We start from the raw sequence: 19577 nt of genomic DNA on the forward strand, positions 1-19577 counted from the left end.
GAACAAGTATAGGTGGGCTGATCCAACTAAAAATTGAGACAAAAAAAAGGGTACATTTGAGATAGCTTTTTGTCTCAGATACAACATACTCGAAGTTCAGCGTAAACGAAGCTAAAACGACATAGATATTGCTCGCGAAAGACGGAAATGTAGAACCCAGTTTTGAGAAAAAGTAATGTCCCATAGAGAATACACGCAAAATGTGAAAAATTGACATGCCTCCTTTAATCGCAAAAATACGACAGGATGCTTTTGACAAAATGAAAAATTGTGACAATGACATTTGTAGAAAGTTGTCTCAGCTAAAACATATTAAAATTTGGAAGAAAATTGATCAATATTTTTAGAGATACAATCAATTTTCAAAAAATATGCTGACATCATAATATGCAAATTGAAATTTTGAGTTCGGAGGCCATTATGATGACGTCATGAGTTAATTGAGGGTCAAATGAAACATGAAATCATATCTCCAATTTATTCTCTATCAAAATATGAAAACAAAATTGGGGTCACCTTGCAGCCTAAAGAGCTACAATGGATTTTGTATAGGCATGTTTTTGCCCATATATGTTATGTATTACAAAAGCTCGCGCGCACGGAAATTTTTGTTAAACGGTCGATCATTCCGTTATTAATAGTCATAAGGAGACAAACATGGTATCAATTTGTTTGTAAAAATATGTGAAATATCATAAAAGAAAAAAAAAATTGCGATTCTATGTTTTGTAATGGTGTTACGCGCGAAAAACGCGCGCGCATGCGAGTGTGCGCGATTTTTTATAAAATGCTTAGAATGGCCTCAAACGTATGCAAAATGATTTTGAGACGATTCTGAGCATTTTAAAATTATGCGCGCGCATTGACGCGCGGACATACGCTCACGCGCAAGTTATTTGAATTGCAATTGACCGGACGGATATTGACCTTGATCATGATAAATATGAATGAGAAATAACCTTTGATTATGAAGATATGATCATGTGTTGATTTTCGTAAAATTTTACAAAATGGCGCCTAGATGACGTCATCAGTCAAGGTCAAGGTTGAAAACCTTACAGTGGTTTTTCCATATGCTTATACATATGTGTGCCAAATTATAAGGTATTTGATTGAACCATTTTAAAGTTATCTTGCTTACAAAAAAGTGGGTCGAAATAAAAAAAATAAAAATAAAGGCGATTTTAACAAAAGTATAAGGTGGTCTGTATGAGATACAGCCCACCTGATAATAGTGGCTGAACAAGGAAACAAAGCAGAATACAATATATGCTGGGTATAATTACTTTGACAGTAAGGTCCAAACCAGCTATCCAGGCATTGTCCGTTACAATGACCCCTCTCTGTTTCGCAAGCCGCTGCAGCACAGTTACATTGCTGAAGACAATCCAAACCAAAGGTATCCCCTTCACACTCTGAAAAAAATAAAACACAATTCAAAAGTCATATTCATTGGAAACATCTGATCAATGATTATTATTGAAGACTAACGGCAAAGAATACTTTGGCTGGGTTCTATTGGAAATAGGGTTGGAAACTCAAAATTCAAATCATTTTAATCATGTGGAATCTTTCGATTTTCGTTTTTGTGAGTACGGTAAGTTTAACTTTAGAAGTAAAGATCTGGAGGGGTGTACAAAGACTAAAATCGACTTTAAGTTGGACTTAACTTTGGCAGGCGGTTCATGCCACTACCATAGTTCCTCTAACCATTCCTGACATTGTTTCTCAAGGGACATATAAATTGTGGTCACAAATCTTCAGAATTTACACTTTTTTGATAGTTCATTATTGAAGGAAAATATATTATCTAAAGATCATAATTGAGAGACTAATATTGAGAGCAACCAGTGGCATGAACGGCCTGCCATAGTAAAGTCCAACTTAGTGTCGATCTTAGTCTCTGTGAAACTTCCCAAGACTACTACAAATCTGTTGCATGCAATTCAGGGACCTCCTCTAGATCTGCTGTTCTCTCAATTACTAATTTCAGGTGGACAACCAACCATGCTGGCTGCAACTCTTCAATCTAAGACAAGAACGTATAGTCACAACTAGAATACAGATCTCTCTCTCTCTCTCTGCTACAGAATACAGCTGAGGATTGTGATGTGATACATTACTAGGTATTTTAAGAAGCTAGATCAGATGTTTGCTCCTGAGACTGTTGTTGCGGACTTTATTTCATCAAAGGTACGGGTTAGGGTTAGAGTTGCAATTGGGTTTTAAGGTTAGGGTTAGTGTCAGGTTGCTGTTGGGTCAAGGGTCGAAGCCAAGAACTTGGTTAGTGTAGGGTAATGACAGGAAACAAGTAGAGAGCAGTCGAGCAGTCAGATGTGTGTATGATTGATTGTGTGTACATGCGCAGTGCAGTGTTCAGTTTACCCTCGCCCCTAGTGAATTAGTTTGGTGAGGAGGGTCTCACGTTACAATTTTCAAATAATAAATGCTGACTTTGGAGGTCATAATTTGATTAACTCTTGAGGCGGAGTACATACAGTTTCAAATTTACCTTGGGCAACAGTTTCAACATGCCCAACAAAGCAGTCAATATTTGTATACTAGAATCCTCCTCCAGTGTATACATTATAATACTGTGTTTACTATCACAGCACTACAGTATGTACATATATCTGGTTGATATGACCAATATATATATATATGTACATGAATTTTCTGAGTGCTCATACATGTCTACATAAAACAATCCTAGTGTATCATGCACACTGCACCATACTTGATGTTCATGTTGCATCATTATGTAGTCTAGAGATAGAATGGAGATATAAATAAAAATTGATATGGAAAATTAAACACCCTTCATTGAAAAAATTGCATTTTACCTTGACATTTGACCCCGCCATTGCGTACTTTGTATCCTAGAGCACACTTCTGCTCAGGGCAGCCTCCAGTATCTTTATCACATGGTTTATCGTTCAAGCAATGACATTTATCAGTGCATTGAGATCCATAGTAACCGTCTTCACATTCATCAGGAACTGAGGATGATAAGAAAATATTTTACAAATCACAATTGAACAGGTACTACTAGCAAATATTATTAGCTCATTAAAATTAGATTGTGTCATTGTAACTAGATATTTCAATATTTCACATTATTGATTTCAATTATCACACATATTCTTGAATTTAACAATGCCTTCACTAGATAAATCTGTGTATACTTAAAAAGAAATCTTCTTCTTTATTTACGTATGGACCTTGTGGCAGATTAGCCTGGTGCTAAAACAACTTATCCAATAAAGTCTTCCAGCCATATACTACTACTCCTAATGAAAATAGAATATATGGGAGGAATCGTCCCCGTAACACACCTTAAGAAGGGGTTTTCTACAACAATACAAAATATGATAACTTCAAGTTAGCCCATTGACTACGTAATTATCTTATTCCACACAGGTATAACACAGGGGCCCCCGGGTCCTGTAGGCTATGAGTTTAAACAATAACAAATTAACAAAATGACAACAATTACAAGCTGCAGTGTACATTACATGTCAAAAAAATCCTGATTTATCTTATTTGGGGAAAGCATTTTAATGTCATATCATTTGTTATCATTGCTGATCATGACTTACTTTGACAGTTGTCCCCAGACCAGCCAATCTGACATCCACCTGTACATATTCCACTGTAGATATTACATGATGAACCACCGCCTGCACAGTGACATGTCTGTGAACATCCTGCACCATATGTACCACTAGTACAACCTGTAATAGAATTCAAAATGCAAAATAAAGATGGACAGCTACAATAAGTTCATCAGAAAGAAAAATATTGTGCATGTTACAATAACTTCTTATTAATTTCACTTCCTCCTCCTCCTCCTCTCCCCCCCCCCCCCCCCCCCCCCCCCCCCCTCCCCCTCCCCCTTCTCCTCCTCCTCTCCACTAGCCTTTAAACAAGGCCACATGCCTGATAGACGCCGAGCGACTAAAAAGAGACTAATCGCGAAAACCTGAATGAACGCCAGTGCGAATTGTCCATTCGTCATTCGGTCGCGCGTTCACTCCGGGTATCTAGACTCATCTCAGCCGCTTAGCCAGAGTCAACGAGGCCTTGTCAAAAGGCTACCTCTCCACCGAGTTGCGCCTAACCTTACCCATGAATCCAGCCACATTATGGTATGTGCTTTTGATATTCCAAGAAAAATTACATTTTTCTGAGAATTGCAGATGTACATGTACATGTATAATAACTCTTAGGCCTTCTAGATGTACATGTATTTTCACCAATATAATGCGAGCAGACTTACGTGTGGTACATGCCATGCCATGGGCACCGACGTCACATGAACATCCAAACGGATCAGGTAGGCAAAAAAGAATCCCAAGACATTGATTTATTCCATCAGTGTTATATGAACATTGAAATTCACAGTTCAATCCAAATCGATTTCCACCATCATTTCTACAAACTGAAAACAAAAATAGTTGCAATGTTGTATCAAAACCTTCTAGACTTGCATAAGAAATTAGATTTCATGAGATCAATTTGAAATATGGTTGCTTTCCTGTAATCTCCTTTTGCAAACTTCTGATGGTGTCCAATGCTCTTTAAAAAATGTTACTTTTACTACATTGAACAAAGCCCTCCCATACCGTGGATAGCAAAGTTTGTTGATCATACAAATTAATGTTATTGAGACATTTATTTAGTCATTAGACATTTCATATGATATTAATAAATAAGAAACAAGAGCAAATCTTTTCCCCTGCCGTTTTAAATTTTCATTCATTTTTGCAATGATTCACTTGACGTACAGTGTATAAACATTACATACATGTAGAATGAACCGCAGCTCTGGTAGAGAGGGACACTTTACAAAGTATTTACAAAGTCATTTTACGTTAAGTTCGTTTATAATACATGAAAGATAATATATTATAACAGATCAGAAATGTACTTGATATAACCAGAATGATAAATGATAAATAAACATCATTCTCGCAAATGATTCCTCGTAAAATGAAGATTTACAAGTACATACAATGTCAAAAGACATGATGTATAATACTATTCTGATTATATCTCATTGTCAGTTAGAAGACATATTGGAAATGAACATGTAGAATAGATGAACAATAGTGTTCATTTTCAATAAAATAAGACAAGAATATCTTCCTCAATTTATCTATTAGTAGATACAAAATAAACATCATTCCTAATGAAGTTCTACAGGCCTACATGTCCTTACTTTCTAAACAATTGGGTCCTTTGAAGTTGTTAGGACAGATACATAGACCAGACTTGTCATCACAGACTCCACCATTGTAGCATTTATCACAGATACCATAACACTCAGGGGGACCCCACTTACCAGCAGGGCATTCTAATATGAGATAGGGACAGAGAAAAATACATGTGACTATTAAAATGACATCACAACACAGATGAAAAAAGAAAAGCAGGGTAAAATAAAGTAGAAAAAGACGATTGAAAACTTTGTTACACAGTGATGTTCTCAAACATAGAACTAAAGTGTATGTTTCAGTGATCGATATGAATTCTTTTTATTAAGTCGATCAAGTAGATTGATTATATTTATGTTTAGCGCCATCTGGAGGCTACTAAATTCGTGTAAAGAAATGGCACCCTTTTTGGTTTCCAGTGGGTGAAATCCGTTGATATTGGAGGCATCCTTGAGTAATATGGAAGTTAGATGCACTTTAAGAAGGCAGAATGAAGGTATGTAATGATGTAATGATGCAATGTGATGAATGTTGTATATAAATGCTGTAATGATGCGATATTCTATGATTAAGTACCTTTCATTCGCACCTAACTCGTTGTGTACATTACATGGATGTAACTTACATTGCACAGTAGCCGAGACGGTCGGCTCACATACCGAATGTTATTGTTATGTAATGTACACTACGGCATTCGAATGAAAGGTACACGTATGCAAGAATGTAAACAAAAATTTGCCTAGTTTGAGTTAATTACAGAGATACTTGGGGTGCATAATAAGAGAAAGTTGTTATATGATTTATACACGTTTATATGGATAATTAATAGATGGCTTAGTTATAAAGATACATGCTATAATTATGAACAGAAGTGATACAAAGGATGTATGCCAGAAAGCCTGACTTAGTTCAATTAAGCATACATGTACTGGTAGTAACAAACAGTTAGAATGGTATTTACGGTAGTTTATATGCAGTACAAGTTAATGTGTGAGATTAGGAAAAGAGCTAAAACAAAGGTTAAAACAAGGGGTTATTTAGCTGTAAGGTGCATATTATTGATAAGAGTCACCAGGTTTTCTCTAAGCATATGTATATTGATGAACAGTTAATTAATGATCCGTTCGATCTATTTTCATTTGTGCAGTTTTTACGGAACATTTAGAGCAACGAGTATTGGAACAATAAAGAAATGACCAATAAACAAAGTCAAAGATGCAACCGCTACAGTGTAGGTCATTGGCTCTGTCATATTCTGAATAAACATAGGGGCAATTTTAAACTACCTGTATGTACAAATCACATTACAGATCATGACATGCTTACACCTGAATTTGTATATCATTTAAAGTTTCATAAATCTTTTGAAATAAAATTTGCAAAGGGGAAAAAGCTGTGTATTGTACAATAAGGTGCCATTCCATAAGGTCAGACTTGGTCATTATCTACCTGAATACTCTACACTAATATTTTCCAGAAATGTTAACATTCCATATATTCATTAAAAATGAAATATAAATGAATATATTATGTAAATATCATTATCCACATGTAACTTGCATAATCCAATATAAAAAAGTAAACAAACGTAAATATGAAGCAAAACTTTTCACATGCCCCTCTCAAAAAGCTCAATCTGAACTAAGCAGGAAAACACTTATACATATACCTCTGACGATGAGCCTGTATAGTCCTCCTCTATTTTGATTCCTCTCGTTATAATAGTAGATCTCATAGATTCCTTGGTCTGATGTCTGGATTGGGTTTGGGAAGCTGATCTGAGTCTGCCCATCAAATGATGTAAGAACCTCACTTCCATCTTTCATCCAAGTAATCACATTGTCAACCTCATCAGGATTATTAAGACTAGTCATGCTGATCATCACTTCAGTGTCATTCACATTGACTGTCTTTGTAAACAAGTCATCCCTTGAATTGAATTTAGCTGTTAAAAGGGACAATAACGATAAATTAACCAAATAAAAAACAATTACCTTGAAGACATTACAGTTCATGCAGCACCTACAGGTCAAGCGCGACTCATTAAAAGAAACCAGATGCTTTTATCATTTGCATATATATATTTAAATAAACCTTTTTCTCTTGATATTTTTCAATCACAAGATTCTAACATTTCCAAAATTAGAGCACATCAAATATTTTGATGTGTCATGTCAAAATCTGTTTGGACTTTCCTTTAACCATGTAAACAACATCATCACAAATGGATTTTTTCAGGCTTAACTCAATAGCATGCATGCTTTGCATACATGATACAAGTTTTGTGCTATTTACATGTAAATCAACAAAATTACAACAGAATCCTACTTTAGAATCTCTAGATTCATTCTCATTATACATGTGAAATGTTAAACCTTTTTTATATAGCCATTAATTAATCTTCAACGAGTGAAAGCATGATAAGCAGAGCCATTTTATTGATTCACTCTCGCTCCCGATCCACATTAAACCGTCAAAATTGCGGTATAAACTCTCTGCTGTACACAAACTTTTGCACAGTAAAGCTACAGTCCCATATACGTCCCGGACCGTCCCGGACCATCCCGGACCCCATCCGGGTTGATCCGGGATTGGGACCGTGTTGACACCGTGTTGGCACCGGGGTGGTCCTGGATGGTCCTGGATGGTCCTGGATGGTCCTGGATGGTCCTGGGCGGTCCGGGAGTCGACCCCGGATGTTTTTGACGGTCAAAAACTGCCGGGGTGGTCCGGGACGGTCCGGGACAATAGTTTGATCCGGGGTGATCCGTGTAGCCACCGTGCTGGGTCCGGGGTCATCCGTAGTGGCGCCGGGGCGGTCCGTGTTGATCCGTGGCAGTCCGGGAGTGAGTTATTGACCGCCCAGGACCATCCAGGACCATCCAGGACCACCCCGGTGCCAACACGGTGTCAACACGGACCGAATCCCGGATCACCCCGGATGGGGTCCGGGATGGTCCGGGACGGTCCGGGACATATATGGGACTGTAGCTTAAAAGCATCACACTTTTTTTGAACAAAACATCCCGGACCATCCCGGATCACCCCAGACCATGGTCCGGGATGGTCCGGAGTGGTCCGTGCTCGTCCGTGCTGGTCCGGCTTTATATGGGACTGGGGCTTAACGCATCTTTTTATTCCGATTATAAATTAACTATATCCAATGATAACGCACACAAAAAATGAATTGCCCAATGTCCCTCCTTCTGCTGTTATAAAGGGTCAACTTGAAGTTAAAGCTACAGTCCCATATACGTCCCGGACCGTCCCGGACCATCCCGGACCCTATCCGGGGTGATCCGGGATTCGGTCCGTGTTGACACCGTGTTGGCACCGGGGTGGTCCTGGATGGTCCTGGATGGTCCTGGATGGTCCTGGATGGTCCTGGGCGGTCCGGGAGTCGACCCCGGATGTTTTTGACGGTCAAAAACTGCCGGGGTGGTCCGGGACGGTCCGGGACAATAGTTTGATCCGGGGTGATCCGTGTAGCCACCGTGCTGGGTCCGGGGTCATCCGTAGTGGCGCCGGGGCGGTCCGTGTTGATCCGTGGCAGTCCGGGAGTGAGTTATTGACCGCCCAGGACCATCCAGGACCATCCAGGACCACCCCGGTGCCAACACGGTGTCAACACGGACCGAATCCCGGATCACCCCGGATGGAGTCCGTGCTCGTCCGTGCTGGTCCGGCTTTATATGGGACTGGGGCAGCCGGACCAGCACGGACGAGCACGGACCACTCCGGACCATCCCGGACCATCCAGGACCACCCCGGTGCCAACACGGTGTCAACACGGACCGAATCCCGGATCACCCCGGATGGGGTTTCGGGATGGTCCGGGACGGTCCGGGACGTATATGGGACTGTAGCTTAAAAGCATCACACTTTTTTGAACAAAACATCCCGGACCATCCCGGATCACCCCAGACCATGGTCCGGGATGGTCCGGAGTGGTCCGTGCTCGTCCGTGCTGGTCCGGCTTTATATGGGACTGGGGCTTAAAGTACACGTTAAAGATTTCTATTAATACCAAGTGCTTAAGATATTAATTAATAACATTCATTGGCAATTTAGTAATTTAACTGTGATTTTATTTAGATTATTCAGGTATTAATAACATACACTTACAATGCATTGTAAATGTACATGTACAAATCTTTGAATATCAAAGAAAAAGATATACATTCCATGGAGCAAATGAAATAGTTGTCATTATTTTAATAATTCAGTTAAATATAAACAAACTCTGGTCAGATTTATCTGTGCAGGTTTTAAGTAAACATGAAATCTGGGGGACAATTCAGGAATTTAAAAATTATCAATCACAATACTTTGTTCTCCTTAAATTGACATCATAATGACTTCACACAGGATATGCTTAGAACTTCACTTTGATGAAAATAAAGTATACATTTGGAGAACAAATCTTTAAAAATAAGAAATCCTATACTTATAATAATAATAATAATACCATCAAATCGTTTGAAAAATGTAGTAACCCTTGTAACATCTCGAGCAGGTTTAGAAGCCTCACAGTAGAAAGGACCGAAACCATCTCTATCCCATTCGGCTGTGGGGAAGCTGACCACTCTTATTTGTTTAGATGTCTTGTGTCGCACATCTCCTGGTGGTGATATGCCTGTTGTTATGGGTGCTGATCTACCAAATGATAGTGTAGCGTCTGTATCTGGTACACTGCGGTAACATTGATACTGACCACTTGATGTACCTACTTGGGTGTATTTCGCGGTCAGCACTGTGATATGAACAACCTCACCTGCAACATAACAAATACACAGAAATTCACTGTTGCTGGATACATTCAACTTTAGAGTACATCTCCCTCCACACATTCAGGCACTGCATTTGAATGGCTCAGGTATAATGTAAAAAGAAGCGTACTGATGTATTAGTATGCATTCAGAGTGCAAATATACATAATTATTAAAATCATGATTTTATTGCAGAGTTGTAGAACCACATCATTGGTACATGGAGCTGCAAAATAACATAACTGCCATTGAGATATTACACTTGTTATTACACCAAGTTCAGCGTTAGGAATAAACATGTACGTGTGTATGTGCACACGTAGGTACATTTTTACACGGGGAAAATAAATATTCTTTCACTTCCTAACCCTTTGTTGATCAGGAACTTTATTTTAATGCAACTTAAGAAAATATCCATACCAGAACTAATTACCCCCATGCATGTAGTTCAGAAACACTTTGGTGAAGAAGACTTAAAGTTAATTATAGAAATAGCTTTATCCTGAAACACACTTATATACAGGTACATATAACCAAACAGATAATTTTACAGTTTCAACTAGACAACTGCCAACTACAAAATAGCCACCTTTATCTGCAAAATTAAATTAGCAAAAGACTTGACAAAATATGGCAAGAGTTTTGATAGGTAAGTAACTCAGGATATCCTTTGTATGACATGTACATATACAAAATTGTTTGCATGTACAGTGAGTAGCCTTTAAAATGTACAACACACCGTAGAGCTTTTCCAAACAGGGAAAAGTACACTTTAACCAAACTATGATTATTTGTAACTGTAATAAAATATGATTATGACCGCTTCTGACATGACAGCAAGATGAATCAGCAAATCAGTTTCAATGGATTTCAGGTCTCCATTTTTAAAACAATTGACCTTAGTTTGAGAAAGCGTCTTGTGAAGTCTCTAGTATGAAGTGTACTGTTGTATGGGGCAGAGACGTGGACACTCACTAAAAAGGACATGCAGCGATTGGAGGCGGTCAAAATGTGGTGCTGGCGCAAATTATTAGTTGTGTCTTGGAGGGACAGAGTTTCGAATGAAGAGGTGTTGCATCGAGCTCAAGAAAGGCGGGTGCTGATTCAAACGATTAGAGAGAGACAGAAGAAATGGCTTGGACACATAATGCGGCATGATGAGGGCTTGATGCTCAGAGTCATAGAAGGTCGCATTCATGGAAAGAAGAAGAGGGGAAGACCTCGTAAAGGCTTTTTAGACGATGTAATCACATAATGTGGAGCAACAGGGTATGAAACGATGAAACGATTGGCTCAAGACCGAGGAACTTGATGAGAAACTTGGAGAGACACTTGATATAGAATTTTGAATGGGTCACTGAACCTGTCATAAACTGACAGATCACTATTGATGATGATATTCTCATTCTCCCCGATCTCCTTTATTTCTGTGAATACATGCCTCTCTAATCTTTATCTCTTTGGTTGCTTTCTCTGCCTCTCTGCATGGTCAATCGTTTGCCACACATGCAATTTTGCACAAAACAAGAGGCATTAATTGACAGAAAAATTGCTTTGAGCAACACAATGTCTATATGCAAAATTACAACTTTTTGGTGTGATTAGCTCCTTGACAGCCCTTTTGATTACAGTATAAAATTAATCTTGCTCTTGGAATTGTTGAATAATGCTGAATTCAGAGTGGCGCAGTGACATTGTTTACATGGCATGTAAAGAGTTAATTTCCTGCTAACTTCCTCTCATCCCGTTTGTCCTGCTTTCTCCCATCTTTCTATTAGTTCCCTCTCCTCCTCCCCCTCCCCTCCCCTATAGTATCCTCTTTTGCATTCATTTCTTCTCTTTCTCTCTTCTTCCATGAATTATCTTCCTTTGTTTAACCCTTTCTCCCTATCCTGTGAGCAAAAAGAAGGGAAGAACAGGGTGAACTGGGATGAGGAGAAGTCCTTGTTCGTTGTCAACATGCCAAACATTTTTCTTGTTGCTATTTTCTTGAAAACTATTTTCCTCCTATTTTCATAGGAGAAAAATGGTAAATACACACAAATATATTTCAGGTTAAAACAAAAGAGAAGTGAAATATATATTCAGAGTTTAAAAAAGGAAAAGGACCAAAAGATCGGCTGTGCTGTTTTTTTCGCATTAATTTGTTTAATACTAGTATGGAATATTTTGATTTGAACTTTTATGGAATAGTCTATTTCAATCATCATGTTTTTTGAAACACTACCTCACACAGATATCATAAACAATTTTGCAATTCCGAAATTCCCATTTTTGTAATGAATACAATTTTCAAAAATTCACAAATTTCCAATTTGTCATTTTTTTCTTCTAACTTTTACCAATCTGCTCCTTTGGTATTGCTGGTTCTTTTAGAGCAACTTGCTTTTACAGGGGAGGTCCACCCAGGCGCGGATCCAGGGGGGAGGGTGCGAGCGGGCCTTGCCTCCCCCCCCCCCCCCCCCCCCCCGAGAGAGAGGCAGAAGGAAAAGCAGGGAAAGGAAAGAGGAGAGAAAGGGAAAGAAAGTAGACTAGAAGAAAAGAAAAGAAGGAAGAAGGAGATCGGAGGCAAAAGGACTTGCCTCCCCCCCCCCCCCCATTCAAAAAATAAAAGAGAAGGAAGGAGAGGGAAAGAAAAAAAAGAAAATAGGAGATAAAGGGAAGGAAACAAAAGGAAGAAGAAAAGAAAAGAAGCGGGATATCAGTTGCAATTTTCCCGCAAACAAGTTTTGGATCGGGGGGGGGGGGGGCAAAAGGCCCTTGCTCCCCCCCCCCCCCTCATAAAAAAGAGAGAAGTAGGAAAAAGGAAACAGGAGAGCTGAAACAGGGAAGGAAAAAAGAAAAGAAGGGGAATATCAGTTGCGGTTAATCCCGCCAACAACGTGTGGAGCGGGGTGGGGGCCAAAAGGACCTCCCCCCCCCCCCCCCCCACCCTAGCAAACCTACAGAGAGAGAAGGAGGAAGGGAAGGGAAAGGGGAGAAGAAAAAAAAGAGATTGAAGAAAAGTAAGGGATATCAGTTGCAATTTTCCCGCCAACAAGGTGTAGATGGGGGGGGGGATTGCGTACTGATGGGGGGGGGGGCACTCGCGTACTGATAGGGGAGGGGGGGATTGGGGATATACAATTCAAACGTGGTTTATTTCTAATTTTATAACGGTGATTTACAAATAATGCTGAAATGACATAATTTTCCGAGATTTTTCCTCACTTTTGAGTAAATTATATTTTGTTATGCGTTTGTTGGAAAATGACAAATTCCTAAATTTACAGCCAGGCAAGAAAATGCTTCTTGAGATGCCTACATGTCAGGGCCCGCGGAACGGCGGGGATCGGGTGCCTCGAGCCCCCCCCCCCCCCCCCCCCCCCAACTTTTTTTGAAAAAGTATATTAAAGAGAAATAGAAAGAAAGAGAGCAAGAAAGAAAAAATAGTTAACTGCCAGTGTCACAAAATAATGAGGTATCAAAATATGCTCATCTGACCGTAATTAAACGCCTAAAACTCCTGAGCTTCCGGGGGCATTGCCCCCTGGACCCAACCATGGGCCCTAAGGCGGGCCCCTTTGGTACTCATATGACCGTTATTGAGTGCCTAAAACCCTTAAGCTTCCGGGTCTCCGCCCCTTGAACCCCACGCCAATTGGTTACCTGCCAGTGTCACAATTAGGTATCAAAATAATGCTCATCTTACCGTAATTGAATGCCTAAAACCCCTGAACTTCCGGGCTCCGCCCCCTGAACCCCACGCCAATTAGTTACCTGCCAGTGTCACAATTAGGTATCAAAATAATGCTCATCTTACCGTAATTGAATGCCTAAAACCCCTGAACTTCCGGGGCTCTGCCCCCTGGACCCCGCCTAGGGCCCTAAGGCGGACCCCTGAATGCTTATCTGACCGTAAATTATTGGCTTAGACCCTTGAGCTTCCGGGGGCGGACAAGGTATCAACAAATGTTCATCTTCCCGCAGGCGCGTAGCCGGGGGGGGGGGGCGTTGGGGTGGTCCACTCAAAAACGGAGGGGGAAAACAGAATTCAGACGAGGATTATTTTTGGGAACGGTACAACGAATCATTTTCTCTCTCTAATAATTTAATGAAACGTCAAAGCTTCCTTGCTTCGCGGAGAAGGGAGGCGGAAACTCGCCCCTCCCTGCACCCCCCCCCCCCCATTACGTCACTGCTGGTCACCATAGATTACGTACCAATATTTGGCTCGCAGAATTTCAAATTTGGGCCTCCCCCCCCCCCCCCCCCCCCTAAGAAATCCTGGATCTGCGCCTGGGTCCAACCTGATATTACGTTGATGTTAATAAGCAGGGGAAGTGAGAGAAAGCAATAGCAGATTAAAAATAGGAAAAATGTGAGGTTGTGGAGGTGCAATCAATTAAACACCAGTTGGCAACTGGATTTTCCCTTTAATATTGGATTCAGACATGTAAAAACATGCACCCCATACCAAATCAAACTTGTTTAGATATTGTTAAAAATCTTAACTTCCTTAACCCTAAAAAGGCCGGGCTATTTGAGGTCTTAGTACGGCCGGGGGGGGGGGGCATTATGGCCGCTCCTTAAGATCTCGGCCGCGAAGCAGCCGATCGCCGCGAAAATTTGCACGCATGTCAAGTGAAGTGTATAGAATAATATGATAATGTTTTCTCGTAGTCATAACCCCCCCCCCCCCCCCTCCAAGAAAAAATAAAGTGTTCAGTCAAATTTAAATTGATCTATATTTGTGTTTACATGATGCAGAATGAGGGTCTGTAGTTTTCTAAGATGGCTGTCCTTGATATAAAAGATACTTTACAAACATAAAAAGGGAAGTACAACCCAATATTACATATCAGTTATGATGATATTTAAAAAAAATTACAGTGGGTAAAGTGTAAAAAAATCTGATGAGATAAGAAATTCAATAAGGTTAACCCTAATAAGGCCGGGGGGGGGGGGCATTATGCCATTATGCCCCCCCCCCCCCCTCCACGATTTTTCCGATTGCTCGGGAACACATACGGATGGCGCGCCGCTCGCTGACTTTTTTCTTTCGAGTCTTGCGCAACTTTTAAAATATTTTTTTTGAAAATTGGACATACGGTTACAAGGTCACGTGACCTTTTGTCTTTGCATGTCAGCCCGAAAATCGTTCATTTTTGTGATTTGTGTACAAAACATATGGAAAAGTCATTTTTCCTAAAAACAGATCAAACATGGGTTATTGGGTCTTGTTGAAAGTTTAGGTGGTTGTTTTGGGAGTCAAAATAGTTGAATTGTAGTAAGAAATGAAATAAAACAACAAAAACAATGAAATACATAAGTTAAAAAAACAATGAAATACATAAGAAATTATCGAAACAAGGGATAACATAAGGAATAAGCTGGCTCTTCCAAATGTTGTTGTCGTATTATTATTCAGAATGGTCTAATGAATATATGTTGTGAAAAAGAATGCTTAAATATGAATAATATATGATTTATGGCAAAATCTCACTTCTTGATTTCCGGGATGCCAGGAATTGTAAGAATAGTAGAATACCTAAGTCTTTCTCTCTCTCTCTCTCTCTCACACACACACACACACACACACACACACACACTCTCTCTCTCTCTCTCTCTCTCTCTCTCTCACACACACACTCCCCTGTCTCCCTCTCTCTTTCCTCTCCTTCTCTCTCTCTCGCTCTCTCTCTCTCTTTCTCTCTCTCTATTTCTCTCTCAGTTTTTCTTTTTCTCCCCCCTCTCTCTCTCACTTATTTCATCTCTCCCTCCCTCTTTCTCTCTCTCTTTCTTTCTCTCTTGCTATCTCTCTACACCTTTATTTGTATCTATGCATCTCAATCTTTTCCTCCTCCCACCACCCCCCCCCCCCCCCTCTTTCTCTTTACTAGTTGAATCAGGTAACTAAATGAGCTTTTACAAAGCCAATACAAACGACGCACAAGGGTACATTAATATTGCCATACACAATGTAGGTTGATTTTTTTTCGAAAGTAGTTGCTACCATGTTAAAGGTAATCACTGTCTTATCAAATGAGCTGTAGGAACACAATTTGAACATGAACAAGTTTTTCCTTATACAAACTCCAAATGGCATGATTGTGACGATAACATAGAGTGAATTGAAGGCAGATTGTATTGTTGTTGACAAAGCATTATAAAGCGCTTGCTTTCAATGACAAGCTTGAGTAATAACAAATTTGCATTAAAAAAAGAAGGGAAAAGATCTCATTCAGACTTAGATACAAGTAACCTCTTGAACTTAAAGGAATCCGGTAACTTTGTCTTAGATCCTTTAAAACAAATCCTTGATTTAGCTCATGCTGCAATGATAATTATAAACCTTTAGGTCAGTCAGCAACCCCATGACTTTTACAAGCCGATCGCCTGTCTGATTATTAAGATATTTATGATTGAAAATCGAAATCAAATTTTGCGTTTGCCAAACGGTTTTCATAACAGTCTATTGGGGAAAACAAGTATGGTAAAACCGGTCATTCAAAGGTTTTTACTTTTTTTAGGCACTTCTCGATCATTTTGAAGCGCCATTGTTGTAGGGCTTCAATATAACACCATATAACAAACACTGAGAACACGTATATAGGGCCGTGCATCTCAGATTTAGCTTTGTTAAACGATCCCTTTAGTATCAGTAGGGAAGCAATGAAGCGATTGTAATGATACCAAAGAACAAACACATATCAGCGTGAAAAAATCAGGGCTAGAAAAATCAGATTCCAATTGCAGTTAATGAGCTTGAAAAGTCGCTATATACATGTATGTACACTATGAGGAAATAAAAGACGAAGAGGATGGATCAAGGCTCAAACCATATCTTCAAGTTTGGTCCTCATACCCTCCCCGGCAGCGATCTTCCAGGAAGCGTCCTTTGGTAAATCAGTTGAACCGCCTATGCTACGATCAGGGGCAGGTCACTTTCTAGCAAGCATAAATCTCTGGAGTCTCAATCTGACCTGTTGCCATGTAGTCAAATTCAGAATGTTAAACATTATGTACTCATGCATGGGCGTAGACAACGGGGGGGATGAGGGGGATGCATCCCCCCCACCTCACAAAGTGGGGGGGATGGCATGTACAATCATCCCCCCCAGGTTTTGGGGAATGATATTTGCTTACTTAATAAGTCATAATGATGATAATAATAGTAATAATAATAATGATAACAATTATAATATTAATAATAATAATAATTATGATGATGATAATAATAATCCTCATCATTAATGTAATTGTGTTTATTGTTAGCCGCATTCACACGGTGAAAGCCAATTCTAAAACAGAATAGAAAATGAATGTGATACAACAGTATACATAATAATTCGTGACAGAGAGTACCATACTACTATCTTTATAACAAGTATTATTCAAACAAACATATATAATTATGTATAATCATGAATTGTTCAACTTCATGCTCCCACTATATGACTACTGATATCAGGACTGACTGGTATACATTAGTTTGTTGTTAAGCTTGCAGCAGCTACATCTTTTATGTATTGTTAACTATTTATTTATTTTTGTTTTATTTAAGATGCACTTTGTATTGTATGTTGATTGATGCATGAAGACATAAGTTTGAAATGTTTAAAGAAGTTTGTTTCATGTAAAGCGCAGTGTGAATTTACCCTGTCTTGAAATGCGAGATAAAAGGAACCTATTAGTATTAGCATTATTATTTGTATTAGTATTAATTTTTATTTGTATTATTATTATTATTATTATTATTATTATTATTATTATTATTATTACTATTACTATTATAAGACTGAGATCAAATAGAAGTAAATAATGCCCTAAATTGAAACGATGCAATGCCGTTATGGTTCCGATTTCTTCACAAACTTACAAAGCAGTATTGTTACTCCATGGATCATAGTGATACTGTTTATGTTTTTTGTATCTGTATGTTAATGAGCCGCTAGCCAATATCCATCTATGGATACTATGCCTGTTTCTTTGAGGTAAAAAAAGGCATAGTATGTACGTATTCATTATGCTTTATAATGAACAGACATATTGTTCAAAGTTTAATCGTTATTTGTTTGTTGTTTATGTGTTCTATTCACAAATGGCCACAGAGGCTGTTTTCATTCATAACCACATACCCCTATCAAGACAACAAAGACTATACCTGCGTGTACACAGTTGACATTGTTTTTTTTTTCTGAAGAGGTGTAACAGCAAAATTCACAGAGATAAATAAATACGTAGTGTGGTTCAATATGCAATACTATGTGTCAGTCCATTCTGTATTCGTATGCCACGGTGTGTAGATCTTGTCGATGTATGTCTGTCCATTCAAGGCGTAGTATGTGTGTGTGTGTGCGTGTGTGAGTATGTGTGTGTGTGCGTGCACGCTTGTGTGTGTTATTTTACCTCATTAAGTATGCATCAGATTGCACGATTTCAAGTTCAAAATTGCAAAAGCTTCCTACCGTGGGAGGGGGGACACCCCCCTCCCACACCCTCCCCCCGCTCGGTCGCTTCGCTCCCTCACTAGCGTTGGCAGCCCAGTCACCCCCCCCAGGTGTACGAACCTGTCTACGCCACTGTACTCATGTAACACCTGTGATTAGCACACTACCAACACTCCAATTTGTATCCTTGTTTAATACTTTTTAATACTTGTTATATCATCTGAATAGAAATGTAATTGTATTTTATCGTAGTTTTTACTATGTTACAGTTTATTGCGTGTACGTATTTGTAAACATTTTATTTCTTTATGACAATTATTCTCTCAGTAACAAAGCAAAAGGCCTTAATTTCCTTATTTTTTCGCATAAAGCTTCAATCTATTTTCTATATGAATTACTTTATTTTCAGTACACTCACCTGACATGTTAGAAATATCCTGTTTTTGTTTTTACAAAAATGTTTTTGTTTTTGTGTTAATGCTTTTAATGTTTTCATTTAAACATATAAATATATTTTGATACATTTTTCCCATTTTCTATGTTTTTTATTTATATATACAGGGGCGGCGATCCCGGTGGACGGGGGGGGGGGGAGGGGGAACACGTCGCCCCACTTCTCCCCCCCCCCCCACCCTCAATTTTGTTTAGAGGGGGATCGTCCCCCCCCCCCTAAAATTTGAAAAAATGCAAAAGGAAAATGTATAGCGAATACTGCCTAATGACTGCAACACACTTTTACGCTCTGGAGGCCCAAGAGTGTAGCGTTTAGACTAATACAAATGCAAAAATCTTCCAGCTCGGTCGCTACGCTCCCTCGCATAATGTCCTTTAGAATGTACAAGTAAATATTGTAGAAAATCTGTATTCCGTTGGTATCACCGTGATACCCACTAGCGTACTGATAGGGGGGGGGGGGTATTTGCCTCCCCCAAATAAAACTCAAACTTGTTTTATTTCTAATTCGATACCCGTGATTTACAAATGTTGCTGAAATGACATGATTTTTCGTGATGTTTCCTTACTTTTGTTTAAATTATAATTTTTTTTTGCGTTTGTCAGACAGAGAAAAATTCCCAAATTTACAGTCAGGCAAAACATATGGTTATTAAGAAGCCAACATGTCAGGGCCCACGGAACGGCAGGGCTCGGGAGCTCTGAAA

At 39.3% G+C, this 19577-nt stretch overlaps 1 protein-coding gene across 1 annotated transcript; it reads right to left on the minus strand.

The window, feature by feature from the left end:
- Positions 1 to 2243: 2243 nt before the first annotated feature.
- Positions 2244 to 18842, minus strand: LOC105440867 (tyrosine-protein kinase receptor Tie-1-like). The gene is made up of 7 exons (XM_030996605.1): positions 18836 to 18842; positions 9685 to 9990; positions 6886 to 7161; positions 5222 to 5356; positions 3600 to 3734; positions 2844 to 2999; positions 2244 to 2251 (listed from the first exon to the last, which is right to left on the minus strand). Exons 1-7 carry the CDS (start codon positions 18840 to 18842, stop codon positions 2244 to 2246), a joined length of 1023 nt encoding a protein of 340 aa, XP_030852465.1.
- Positions 18843 to 19577: the final 735 nt, after the last annotated feature.

The sequence above is a fragment of the Strongylocentrotus purpuratus genome, unplaced genomic scaffold (genome assembly GCF_000002235.5).
Source record: "Strongylocentrotus purpuratus isolate Spur 01 unplaced genomic scaffold, Spur_5.0 spur5_scaffold_3, whole genome shotgun sequence".
Classification (NCBI taxonomy): domain Eukaryota; kingdom Metazoa; phylum Echinodermata; class Echinoidea; order Camarodonta; family Strongylocentrotidae; genus Strongylocentrotus; species Strongylocentrotus purpuratus.

Bases quoted from the DNA above. Each gene is read 5' to 3' on its own strand.
- LOC105440867 (XM_030996605.1), bottom strand. The intron at 3,735-5,221 runs GTAAGGACATGT...ATTCTATTACAG, and splicing joins AGGACCCAATTGTTTAGAAA to GTTGTACTAGTGGTACATAT. The intron at 3,000-3,599 runs GTAAGTCATGAT...TATCATCCTCAG, and splicing joins GTCTGGGGACAACTGTCAAA to TTCCTGATGAATGTGAAGAC.